The following is a 13,219-nucleotide window of genomic DNA, read 5'->3' as shown; positions in this document are numbered from 1 at the left end:
ACCTCTGTAACGTCATTTTTCTGAGACGGACTATATTTGGAAAATGGCGGGTGCTTTGAAAGAAAAACAACTTACACAAAATATTTACGTCGCCTTGCAGGTAAATTAACATAAAATAATACAAAAATTAAGTTCGAATAATATGAAACATAAAGTTACTCCCCAGAGTCCCAAGAGCTTTGTTGTTAATGTAATCTGCATGTCAGCTAAATGAGTCTATCTTTCCTGAGTGTAGATAAAAGATTGTTAGCTTTAGCCTCGGCTCCTCTACGTGACGCACAGGCTCGTGCAGCTCTGATTTAGAGTCTAAACAGACGACGGTATGAGTCCAGGCTGCTCTGCATGCATCTAACACCATGTTTAAACCGTGTTTGTGTGACCTAATGTCGCATCTGTGTTTGTGGTTCAGGCTGCGTCCTGTCCCTTGGTGGAGGGTCTGTATCTACAAGAAGCAGACAGTATGCAGCAGCTGCTGTGTGCTCCCTCCCAGCACCGCACCGACATACTAGCTTGGATCTGCAGCAGGTACTTAAAGCCTTGCTCCTATTCTCATCAAAACTGAAATCATTTGTAGCGTGAAATATAAGATAACCCCCTCCTCTCTTTCTTTATCCAACACTTGACAGCATCAATCCAAACCTTGCCAGTTTGAAGGCGTCCTCCCTGAGATCCAAAGACCCAGATGTTTTGAGTAAAGGTAACATGGATTAACATCCTTGGTATATTCACATGGTTCATTGTCTAGCATGTCTTTTGATGGAAAACCTTATGGAAGGGAAAGTAAATCTCAGTGACAGTGGATATGCGCTTTCATTCTTGTTTCCCTGAGGCTGTTATAAGCTATATCCCTGCTATTGTTTTTGTTGTTTTCTTATGTTCAAGCAGAGATGGCTATGCTTGGGCAGGAGTTGACGCTGTGCAAAGCAGACGACTTGGACCTGATCGGGGTGAGAGAGGCTGTGTAAAGCTGGTGTAGATGGGGCTGCAGAACAATGGGATGCAGCCCGTTCTGTCTGTCTAATCTGTGTTTCTGCCCCCCACCCAGGGCCATGCGAGCCCTCGCCGGCAGCTCCAGTTCCTGCAGCAGCTCTTGACTCTGGTCCCAGGCTGTGGGGGGTCTGCTGAACACAAAACGGACGAAGAGGGGCTCCTGAATGAGCTCTTCGCTGCTGACAATCTGCCCCACCTCACGCACGCGCTCAACCCCGCATTCGACCCCTGGCCTGCACACATCAAGTACACACACTTTCTGTCTTTGTCTTCCAAAACATGTTCTCCCTCTGTTTTTATGTTTTCCTTCTTACCTTTCCTTCCAATATGAAACAAAACTGTAGGGGTTTGGGGGCTGTGTTGTTTTCATGAGTTACTGTCTTTATATCATTATACTCTTTACCTGCTCTGTTTCCTCTTTTCACCTCTCTTACTCCTTCTCCTCACCTTATAGGGCTTTACGTAAGGGCCACAAGTCGTCTTTCCACAGGCCAAGTAGGGAAGAGGTTGCTGATGTTGCAGTCCTTCTGCAGGCGACTCAGTCAGCGTTGGAGCAGCTTCAGTCAGAGGTACGGTGTATGTGTGGCTGGTTGTGCCAGCAGTACTGAAGAGCTTTCAATGGGAATAGGCTGACAGCACTAAAAACAGCCTCATGAATTGAAGAGAGTTTGTAATTTCAGTCCAGTCTTATGATTTTCTGCCCACCTTCTCTGAATTATTATTTTTTTTTTTTTACTGTATGTGTAATGGGAGTAGTAATAAACATTTGAGACATGTTTGCTTGCACATTATTCTTACACTTGTAAATGACATGAGCATGGTTATTTTAAAATGGAATTATATTGTTTCTCATAGCCTTAAAGGTATTTTACTAATGTGATTTGGAATATGAACCTCTTATGCACCTAATTGTATATTACCAGGCCTAGGCACAGACCCCAGGGATTTGGTTGAATATACAGTATGTATTAGTACTAATGAGTTCTATTATTTTGCTTTTTCCTTCTCTTTCTCCCTCCATTTTCCTCAGTGTGAATTCCTGCACAGCGAAGCTCAGAGTCCTGGCGTCTTCTCTCCGTGTGCGTTGCGTGTGGCGGTGTGTGACCTCCAACAGCTGATGGCTGCCTTCAGCCACGTCTACGAAACAGACTTCAGAGCCTACTGCAGCAGAGACCCGCCCAGCCTCAGCACAGAGACACACACCTTCCACAGAGTGCACCAGCTGCTGCTGGCCTGCAACACGGTAGGTACACATATGTACATGTACGCACGATGTTAGTTATACCACATGCAAAAATCTGTCTCCCCCTAAGAATGACATGTAGAAGCAAGTCACACTGACATGTTTTTGTGTTGCTCTCCTTTGTTTCTCAGGAGTTGGAAATGCTAAATGAGGTATCAGAAGCGTCTGTGTCCGTGACTGACAGAGTGAGGCAGCTACAAACACAGCCTCGCTACTGGAGTCGTGGAGAGAAGCGCACATTACGTAAGTGAGCATTCTCTTTCTCACACACACACACGTTGTATGTTGCATAGTTAAATGTTTCTCTTTTGTTTTTTTTCTTCCAGCGGACCAATTGGAGGAACTTACCCGCCGATACAGAGACTTCCTTTCCCTGCTTCATGCCTAGCAAAGCATATACAGTACATATTGATAGCAACTCTGGCATTTGCATAACCATGCATAGCATAGATGCCTCCAGAAAAACCTCCAACCATGATCAAGGTTAATATTGAGGTGGCACTTAACCCCCACCTGCACCAGTACAGCACCTCAGTGGCTCACAGTGAAAGAATATGGTTATAATGTGGAGGTCTGATTTATCGGTGTGTTAAGACTTTTGAGTGTCAAGTGGAGAACTGTGGAAAAATGAGCCAGTGTGCTCAGACAGCTGCTGCTGTTGTGGTTAAATAAAGGTTAACCCTCGACAGCCACCATTGTTGTTCTGTGGCACATTTTAGCAACACTGCACCCATCACCTTTGTGTGCTATCTCAGAGAGGAAACTAACACTGTTGGATGCAGCTACTGTATGTCCACCCTGTTTATTATTTACATTTTTGTAGGACTGAGGTGTTGGGCAGGAGTTGAGCTTGTCACCTTTGTAGTTATTCACATCATAATGGGTGCAAAAATTGCTACATATCTCTTACATAAAGTGTAAATGTTACTAATTGCATTGTAAATGAGTGATCAGGAAAGGGGGGGGGGGGGGAGCAGCATCCCTCCTGTTTATACTTGGCTAATCCTAAATTTTTATTTTCCTTTGCACTACCCAGTGTATTTTATATACTTTTAATATGCCTAATTGTCTGAATAAATAAAAGACTGTAATTTAAGTTGCAGACTTTAATCCCACCAGGTTTGACACACTACCATGTCATTTCTCATTCTTCTGCTTTTTCTTTGCATTTGTCAGATGAGGCTGAACCAGTGTTCATGTCGACTCTTTCAATGGCTATTTCACACTTATCTTCTTTGTAACAATAACACGTACACTAGTAGTTTGTTGGAGGTTTTTTTATTTACCAGGTACCAATCTCAAGTATGTATATGCAGTCACTCCACTGTTACCTCAATGGCTGCAGAGATTTCAAGCTTTCTAAACAAGCAGTCAAGGTGAAAATGTCCCCCCCATACACATTTGTGTATCACAGTTGCTTTGATCAGCCACACAGGAGCCATAACAGACACACTTGACACAGCGCTCTGGTTTTCTATTTAATGTTATGATATTCAGCAAGTATGTACAGTTATACACCCTATGATCAATAATTTCAGCACGTTCCTGGTGTCAAAAGAGTTCAATAATGTGTCAGCAGTCAAAGGCCTTCATTTCACATTAACTGTTTTCAAGTTGTTGGCATGTCAGTGGGTCCAGAGGCCATCAGCTGCTGTTCTGACACCAAATAGTCCTCTCCATCACCAAATCCTGTTGTTCTGGCATAGCTCTCCACCATCAGAAGATGCTCCGACAGTCCCGGCAGCTCCGTGCCTCCACATAACCTCAGCTAGAAGCCTTTCTTCGCCAGCCAGTCCTTCAGCTCTGCATCAAAGTGACCTTTGACCCGCAGGGTCATGGTGACCTCGTTGACCTGTGTGGGCAGGTCTGTCCCCGTCACCTCCTTCAGATACTGCTTCACGTCGTTCTCCAGAGCCCAGATGTCCCCTTCCACTTTCCGTACGAGGGTTGTCTTGCGGCTGCCCTGGGTCAGGTCGGTGTAGACGGGGATATTGTGCATTCGGGAGCGGCGGATCATATACGGTAACGCCGGCGGTACGTCTGCCGGAGGGACCCAGCCGGACGGGGCAGGGCCGTCGTGTTTAGGAGGAATGGGGACTCGTGTCGGCGGGATGAGTCGCTCCACAAACTTGTATTCCTCTGTCGACTCCAATATTACAGCCGTTTTTTCCTCTGGAGCAGCGCTACACACCGACCGGAGCCCGGCAGCGGGGGCTCGCGGTGCCCGGCGGTGCAGGCTAGAAACCCTCAGCGCCCCGCGGAGCATTGAGGACTGAAGGGTGAAGCGGGCCGCCATGTTGTCTGGTCTGAGAGGGAGCAGGAAGTGACCTCTCTAACACTTCTTCATGAACCTTGCGGTAGAATAGACTCTGGAGTGTTGCTGCCCCCTACTGGTCAACATTATACTGCAGCCTATGACGAAGATAATCTTTTAATGTCACCAAACTGACACATAATTAGTTCACAGACCCTTTAATGTTGAATTGTATTACACTGTAGGCTAGCACGTATGGAGATGCTGATAGTGAAATCTATTATTAGAATAGACATTCTCATGCATTCTCTATTTAGGATCATTTCTAGTGAATTAAATGACGATGATTAAATGATAAGGTCAGCTATTCCTGACAGTCCCAGGACGCCACTTGAGGAACCACTGACTAGAGTGGGAGTGAACGGTCCATAATAATATGATGAAATTGCCAAGATAATGAAAACGGAGCCGGTGATCAGGCCAGGCTGCGTTCGGTACGAGCTGAGCTCATCACTTTTATGTAGTTACTCATTCACCAGTCATAATTATGGAAAGTATTTGGCCCATTTCCCTTTTTTATATTCATAAAGTGAATGACCAATGACGATGGAGAAGGAGGTGTGGCCTATGTGTTATTTTGGGGTGAAAAATAAAAACAATCTAAAACCTTCCTGCTTTTGTCGATCTGTTTTTTTCCCTACAAAAGTCAAATCTCCGTTGTTTGATTGTATGAATAAACTGAAAGTAGCATCAAACTTACGGCGATGTTTTAGGACAGTAGAGAGAGAGAGAGAGAGAGAGAGAGAGAGAGAGAGGAGGAGGAGGAGGAGGAGGACGAGGACGAGGACGAGGGGGAGGACGAGGGGGAGGGAGGGGTCGTTTTGAATGTCCCGGCAACTCAAGCTGCATAATTTGTCAGTCCTGTCTACCCAGTTCACTTTTTGTTTGGCCCGTAGCCTACAGTGAACTTTAGGTCCGTATTTCAGTGAATTCCGTCACATTTCAGCCGACAGAAGACTTGTGTTGTAACTTGAGTGAAGTCAGCCGACCGGACGAGATGGACAGCGGGTACAGGATGAACGGAGAGGACCTGGCTCTGAATAAGATGGACGACGTAGAGGTGAGTGACGGAACAGACAGGCCGCGGCCCCTTTAAACTGTAACACATCTGCTATAGGTTCTGTGGATATTGAGATTTTTCTATTCTATTCGTTTCTATTCTATTCTATTTGTTTCTATTCTATTAGTTTCTATTCTTTTCTCCTTGTTTCTATTAACGCCTCTCTTGTTCTCTATTCTATTGTGTTATGTCCTGTTCTATTTATTTCATTTCATGTGGTAAACATGTTGTTTTTTCATAAGTTGCTTATTCTGTTCTGTTCTATTCTACCCGTACAGTAAGCAGTGTTCTTTTTGATTGTGTATTCTATTCTATTCTATTCTATTCTATTCTATTCTATTCTATTCTATTCTATACAGTCTACCTACAGGAATGTTGGGGCTGACATAACTCATAACTGTGAAACCTGGCTCCTTGCCGAAGTCGCCACCTGTCAGTAGAAGTGAATGAAAGCTTTGTGAACCTGTCAGTTGCACCCAGGTGTGACGTCTCCTCTACTTGTGCAACAGGGTTGCTCAAACCCCTGAGAAAACGCCGCTGCCACTGATGTGGTTTACGTCAGGCAAACACAGCAGAGACTTTCCCTCAGTGGTGTAGTGACACTGTGACCCTCACCTTAGACTGATGGGAGGGTCCTCCTGTACACGCCTTCAGTGAAACTAGACCTACTGCTTTTCAATAGAGTCTCACCTTTAGAAACCCCCCCCTCACTTACAGTATGGATTTCCATTCACTCTCATTGCTCTACATGCATGTATAATCCCATCAATTGATGTGACAAATTGTGTGGTTTCTGTGGTTCCCCACTTCAGCTTAAATTGGCAGTGTGTGCATATTAGTTGCAGAGAGAGAATGTCTTAGAGCATGTTGTGTCTTGTCCTCTCTCTCTTTCTTTCTATTTCCCTCCCTCCCTCCAGCCCAGGTGAGCCAACACCCATCCGTCTGCCACTCCCTCCTCTTCTCCTCTTACAGCCACACCTGAGTACATAGCAACAGGACACACAACACCTCTGTGTGTAGGGGACAGACCCTAGTGACACAAGAATGACCTGTTAGCACTTGTCTGCCTAGACAGACTTGACCAGGCAGACACAGAATGCAATGAGACTCGTGAAATAGAAGAAAAGAATAACACTGTTCTTTAGGAGGATTAAGTTTATACAAAGTTTAAACTTAATGCACCACCCTTATAGCTCAAGGCCTAACCGCTCCTCTCTGACCTGGCAGGCAGCCACAAACCCCTCCGGAAAGGTGTACCGGCCCATCAACCTAAATCACTACGCCACGAAGAAGAGTGCCGCTCAGAGCATGCTGGACGTGGCGCTGCTGATGGCCAACTCCTCCCAGATGAAGACCGTGCTGTACGTCGGGCCTCGCTACCGCTTCTACATCCCCCTCATCGTGCTGCTGTCTCTGTCCATCACGCTGCAAGTCGTGGTGGGGCTGCTGCTTGTTTTTATTGGTGAGTGACTCTGGGTTTTCTCCTCCTCCTCCATTATCTCTCACACTTTTGACCCTGTGCAGAACCACAAAGCAGGAATACGACTGCATTTATAGAGGTTTATTGATTCTGATGCATCGAGAGAGAACAAGCCAACTTACAAACAAGCATCAGCCTTGTCTGCCTGTCCAAGGCCAGCCAGTCTGTTGTGTAGCCTCTTGTTATGAGAACATGAGATGCTTTGGGTTTCTCCATCTCTGTCATGTCTGCCCTCCCAGCCCCATCCTGCATACAATCAATGCATTCCAAGCTGTAAGGTCAAAGGTACAGAGGCATATATGCGTCAGATGGCCTTTATTCTGTAACTAAAATGTAGACCTCTTCCTTCCTAAGGGAGAGGTGGGAGAGTTTCCTTAGATGGCCACTAATTGTTTTTTCTGCAGTGAAGTATGATCTGAACGACGCGAGGAAACACGCCAAGTTGAACAGGATGAACAACGTAGCGACAGTGTTCGTCTTCTTCACGGTCCTCATCAACATCTTCATCACAGCGCTCGGCTTCGACGTGCAAACACTCAGGTACAGGCTATACTGTATAACACACACTTGGCTACATAGGCTGAGTGAGCTACACACACACATAGAGAGATATGAAGACTCACAAGCACAACATTCGTTACTATGACTGTTGTAAACTCTGACTTGTGACCTTCTTCCTGTGTTTCTGCTCAGGCCGCCCTCGGTATCTGATGTGATGTCGATGCCACAGCCACAGTCTTTCCCTATGGCCATTGACCAGAACCTGACTGGAAGCATCTAGACCAGCCGTTGGACCAAAATTAGAAATTTACTCTCTCACCCTGGGACCCAGGGCTTTGGAATCTTAAGGATTTTGGGGCAATAGCCTCTCTGTAACATCTACTGTATAAAAGCCACAATTCAAAGTATGACTTGTAAGGACAAATGACCACTAGCTGGAACTAAATTTCCATTCTTGAATGGATTTAATGGAACTAACATTATCTTAGTGCTGAGAGGCTTTTGAGCAACCAGCCCAGACTTCACTCTGACAAAAGCCACCTATCAGCTGCACCCTTGATCCCAGCCTGGAACTGGCCAGAGATTAATCCTTCATCCAAGGACCAACGAGTTAAACCTCAACCTCAGAGTGACCAAAGACCTCAGCCTCAGTTCTGGATCGCAGTCCCAATGATCAAAACCTCAGCTCAACCAAAGACTGCCATGCTCTTTCAACTGAAAACCTCAGTCTGAAGTCTACCACTGCCACATCCCCAAACAAAACCCAACAAACAGACTTTGTTTTGTCTCCCACCATTGAACCTTTACTGCTGACCTCTGACCTCTAGTGTAACCTTGGCCTTAACAGTTTTCATCTATTGTGTTTGTACCATGTGACTGGAGCCTTAGAGCTATTCTGTTACCAAGTGCGCAGAATTTGCACATTTTATAAAATGAACTATTTAAATTTTCTATCCTGTAAATATAGCGAGACTTAAAATGTTCAGCTGATGGAAGTAAGCTGGCTCATAGTTTTGTATGCAAGCGAATAAATGAATTCACTGAATGAATCACTGCTTGTGTCAGTAGAGAAGCTGACAGTTTGTGTCTTTGGAAAACGCTCACTTCTCTTTTCTCTTAATGTCAAAATGTAACTCTTCTGTCCTCCACGTCATATCTGCACTCCTTTCCTCCTCTTTCACATCCTGCTTTAAGATTTCTCTCCGCTGTCATTTCCTACTCAAGTAGAGCTGATCTCTTTGATATCATTAAACTTATTCTAGTCTGTTTTAGTGACCTGAGCTCCTTTTCTAAAACATACTGGAAACTGAACTAATTTTCATTTATTCATTTATTAACATTTGCCATACAGACAAAAATCTTTGGCTTTGATAAGACATGATGTGGGAGACAGGTGTAAAACATGCTGAATGCAGGCCACAATTCACAAAAGTGATCCAAGTTATGTTACATTACATCATCCCGTATATCCCACAAATGAGAACAAATCACATCTATTAGAAAAAAGCTGCATAAATGCAATCAAAACACAAGCATTCAGCACACTTAAGAGATCATAGTGCAACAGTTTAGGCAAGCAAGCAAAGACTTTTATCTAAATCTTATGGAATGTCGTATTTCTGTTCTATTTCTGTCGAACGTGTGTATTGGAATAAAGAAATAAACAGTAATCTCCAAAAAGAAATCAATGGAGTTGTGTATTAAAAAAACCTGACATCCTAAAAAAAAAAACACAAACAGAAAAATCACATCTGTGGATCATAGAAGATTGCCAAAAGGGTTTTCTGCGTTGTTCTCCATGCAGCAGTAGACGTAGTAGAGGAAAGCTGCTACCAGAGCCAACAGCAGCAGCCGGATCAGCATTGACATGCAGCCGCCGGACTTTTTGATCGGCTCTCTGGATCGTACTGCGCTGTGATTGGCTGCCGTGGTGCTCTGGATGGGGGGCCTGGAGGAGAAGAAGAAAGAGGAAATCAACTCATACATTCTCAGAAATTGACTGACACTCAGATTCCCTTTACGACTTTACTCACTCTGAGTGAGACACACACACACACACACACACACACACACACACACACACACAACTTTATATTGGAAGACTCAAGACTCACTCTGTATAATGGTCGGATTCCTCGTCTTTATCTGGCTCAGTGTTTCCTCTTCGTTTTAACCTGAGTGGAGGAATACTTTGTGCTTAGTTTGCTGATTTTATTTATTTAATTTACCAAACTAACAGTGGTGTAGCTGAAGGGAAACATACACAGGAGTAACACCAACCTTTACCCTGCCTTCAACTGCTGTCTGAAGTACTGTAATTATGAGTTGAGCGTGCAGGAATGACCCAGTCAAGTGGTAAATATCGCTAACTATAGCAACTTCCTTGTTGTTTCTACGATGGTAAACACCAATGCCATGCTGTGCCTTAGAAAAATCTGACTGGTTTGAATTATGATGACAAGCCACAGCGTTGCCGCCCTTTTCTAACCAACTATTGTGTTTAAATTTCTCCAGACCTCTGTTGTTTGAGCCTGAGGCGTGGCTACGCGAGATTAATTACATGCCTGAAAATGGATTTTCTCCTCTTCATTGTGCCAATGCAGCACAAAGCAACACTGTGCCGCTTGATTCCTAAAGTAAAACTTTTGTTATGCAGCCGATTTTGTTATTATTCCTCGCCAGAAGCTCTTGATTACATCACAAGTCATATTTACGACTTCTGATGTCGGAATTCGGAGCTTACGAGGAGCACCTGAAGGCAGCATTACTCTCCGGGCATACAGAATATAACACTAACCAGCCTTGTGTCACATGGAGGGATGGTGGGGACACAGTATACCCAACTACAACTACCACTGCACCACTGCAATCTTGCATCAACAGAGTTTATATGCCTTAACAACGTGTGTGTGTGTGCGTGTGTGTGTTAAAGCTGTACTCACATGTCCCCATAACCTTCATGTCTAACCTGTGGATATGAAAGCAGGCAGAGTTGTGAGGTTATTTACACAGTTACAGATAAAGAGAAGGCAGGCAGACAGTCAGGACTCACCGGGTTGTGGTACGTGACGTAGGTAATCTCCTCCTCTGTAATGAAAGAAAACCCCACTGATATCAGCATTAACATTAATTCATATCGGGCCTCATTTATAAAAAGATTAGCTGACTTTGCTCACAATTCCATTTTACGCTCATTTCAAAGAATAAGATAAGAAGTTACAGTTACATGGCATTCACACAATGGAAACAATAAAAATGTGTGAGAGAGAACATTTTCTAGCCAAAGTATCTCATCAGTGCTTTCAACACTGAGGATGAACACTAGATGGCAGCTTTGACAATGAAAGTGCCTGGTCTGGAAGTTTGTGGTTCCCAATACAAGGCTGTGATTTCAATTGTCTGATTTACAACAGTCTTGTTGTGAAAGATCAACTCCACTATTGTTTGTGTTGTTTGGTGCTGGAGAGCAGCAAAGAATATGGATGACACAAAAAGAAAGACTGGTGTATAGTAGATTTCAGGGTTGGGGTAGATTTAATTTTAAATCAGCAGCCAGCATCAAACTCAGGTACCATGTCAAGCATCATATTGTTTTGTGGTGGCTACTGGATTCTGCTTCCACTAGGAAAGTATGCACCGCTGTGGAAGGAGCAGCAATTTACCTAGTGGTCACAGCGCATTCATTCACAATCATTTCTTTAAAGAATGGACCCACAATGACAAAAGTTGCACAGTTTCTGAATTCCTTGGAAAATCTGCTTCCTGACTTCACTGAACTGAAAGTGACATGATCCCTTTTGGGGTCTTGGCTACAGATGCCTTGGCATTATTGTGGTTGATTATTCTGTAGTTGGTATGGTTGTACAAAGTACAAAGTACAAAGTATTACAAGCCTTACTAGGTGTAAACACAGTGATCATTATCTTTGTTTGGATTAAATTCACTTAGTTTTGATCAAGTAATAATCCGCCACATTTTCATATAAACAAATGTCCATTTATTCCACCTATACCCAGTTCAGGAAAGCTTTTACATTTACTGATCTAAACATCTGTTGCCTGGTAGTTCTTTCCCAAGACAAATTCCTCTGGTGCACAGGAAGTGATGCGTTTTATGTTTCCCGTAAAAGCAAAAGCAATTTGTTTGGAATAAACAGAAGTAGAACTGGGTAGTTAGCATGAGCAGTGATAGCCACCATGGCTGAACAGACAAAGAAAAGAGCGCCACCTACAGAAACTCAAACTGCATCAACAGAAAATCCAAGGAAAAAGTACTGGTGACACTGTTTGATGGACAAGTGATCTCTGGGAAGAGCAGTGAAAAAAACACTGCAGCAATGAGCGCTTCGCACCAAAGATGGAGACAAAATTAAAAACAACAAAAAGGATCTTGCAGTTTGCCTCTTAGTTTTAACATTAGTTGCATTTACAGTGGTGGAACATGGAAGTAGCTTTAACTACTTTCAAAGAAAACAGTCCAGCCAAAAGTTTGAAATGACAAAGTCTGAAATAACTTTCAAATATGAGAGTGATTTATGAAGCTCTCAAAGGAATAATCAAGCTACTGAAACACCAACAGCCTGTCCTACCTTCCTCTCTGTAGTAGGTCTTGTCAGGTGAAGTTTTCTGTGGCGCTGAGGCTGAGGCTTCGTCCATGGCTGCTTTAAGCTTCTTCTCATACAGCCTTCGAGTTGAGCCTACACACACAAACACATCAGCAGATTATTTCAGCAGCCTTCTAACCTGCCATGACAATCCCAATAAAAAAGACAGTGTGTGTGCATTGCTCATACCGACTATGGGTCCATGTTTGATGCCATACTCAGCAAGCAACTCGCTGATCTCCTCATCACTTTTGTCACTCAAAGACATCTGCAAAGAGAGAAAGAAACACAGATAGACAAATAGATAGATAGATAGATAGATAGATAGATAGATAGATAGATAGATAGATAGATGCAGACTGAGGTGCAGAAGTTTGAGAGCAACAGCATGCAGAGGGAAGGAAGGGGAGGAGACTCCGCAAGTATGCTGCCTGCCTGGATATACAGGCTGCCAAAACCCATAACTCTTGTAAAACTGCTCTAAATTCAGCCTTGGGTCGGTCAGAAATACATTCAAGACTCAGCAATGGTTGAGAGTACAGGCAAAGTTTATATCGGCGAAAGTCAGCAGAAGGAAAAACCAAGTGAAATCTGCTACTGTAAGGTTAGCTAACTGGTATGTCGATACTGAGTGCCTTCGTCAAAAACTTTGCTCTCGGCAGCTCAAAGTCAGGGAATAGCAAGTCTTCGCGACCTATTTTAGCAGGCAAAGTTTCTTACCGAGGAAATGTTTATGTTAGGCTGAAATAAAATGGTTTCGCTTACCTTTGAAACAGACAAGAGTGTGGAGTTGAAAATGTGGCTGATTGCAGGGCGAGGTTGTGTAAACAGCAGCAGGCTAGAGTGAGTGGGCGTGGCGCCAGGCCACATCTGGATGACGTCACATGACACACCTTGGCCTCCACCACGCCTTAAATAGGCCAAAACTACTACTACTACTGCTGCTGCTAATACTATTACTACTACTGCTACTACTGCTGATAGCACAACTGATACTACTACTAGTACTGCTGCTGTTGCTACTACTA

The 13,219-nt window shown here is 43.9% G+C and overlaps 4 protein-coding genes across 4 annotated transcripts; 2 read left to right on the top strand and 2 right to left on the bottom strand.

Moving 5' to 3' along the window:
- Nucleotides 1-34: 34 nt before the first annotated feature.
- Nucleotides 35-3,302, top strand: haus7 (HAUS augmin-like complex, subunit 7). Its single transcript, XM_071918734.2, has 9 exons — nt 35-100; nt 410-525; nt 627-697; nt 886-947; nt 1,046-1,236; nt 1,445-1,559; nt 2,021-2,233; nt 2,365-2,476; nt 2,560-3,302. Exons 1-9 carry the CDS (start codon nt 44-46, stop codon nt 2,619-2,621), a joined length of 999 nt encoding a protein of 332 aa, XP_071774835.2. The 5' UTR covers nt 35-43; the 3' UTR covers nt 2,622-3,302.
- A 199-nt stretch (nt 3,303-3,501) lies between these two features.
- Nucleotides 3,502-4,558, bottom strand: mrpl49 (mitochondrial ribosomal protein L49). The gene has a single exon (XM_071918703.2). It carries the CDS (start codon nt 4,527-4,529, stop codon nt 4,002-4,004), a length of 528 nt encoding a protein of 175 aa, XP_071774804.1. The 5' UTR covers nt 4,530-4,558; the 3' UTR covers nt 3,502-4,001.
- An 845-nt stretch (nt 4,559-5,403) lies between these two features.
- Nucleotides 5,404-9,252, top strand: LOC139926857 (ninjurin-1). Its single transcript, XM_071918704.2, has 4 exons — nt 5,404-5,607; nt 6,835-7,069; nt 7,492-7,627; nt 7,781-9,252. Exons 1-4 carry the CDS (start codon nt 5,545-5,547, stop codon nt 7,866-7,868), a joined length of 522 nt encoding a protein of 173 aa, XP_071774805.2. The 5' UTR covers nt 5,404-5,544; the 3' UTR covers nt 7,869-9,252.
- emd (emerin) lies at nt 8,904-13,031 on the bottom strand. Its single transcript, XM_071918705.2, has 7 exons — nt 12,957-13,031; nt 12,381-12,459; nt 12,177-12,284; nt 10,641-10,675; nt 10,531-10,556; nt 9,703-9,762; nt 8,904-9,536 (listed from the first exon to the last, which is right to left on the bottom strand). The coding sequence occupies exons 2-7, from the start codon at nt 12,457-12,459 to the stop codon at nt 9,347-9,349; spliced, it is 498 nt and encodes a 165-aa protein (XP_071774806.1). The 5' UTR covers nt 12,957-13,031; the 3' UTR covers nt 8,904-9,346.
- Between the last annotated feature and the right edge of the window lie 188 nt (nt 13,032-13,219).

The sequence above is a fragment of the Centroberyx gerrardi genome, chromosome 14 (genome assembly GCF_048128805.1).
Source record: "Centroberyx gerrardi isolate f3 chromosome 14, fCenGer3.hap1.cur.20231027, whole genome shotgun sequence".
Classification (NCBI taxonomy): domain Eukaryota; kingdom Metazoa; phylum Chordata; class Actinopteri; order Beryciformes; family Berycidae; genus Centroberyx; species Centroberyx gerrardi.
Note: the sequence above shows the minus strand (reverse complement) of the source record. Positions and strands in the feature narration are given on the sequence as shown.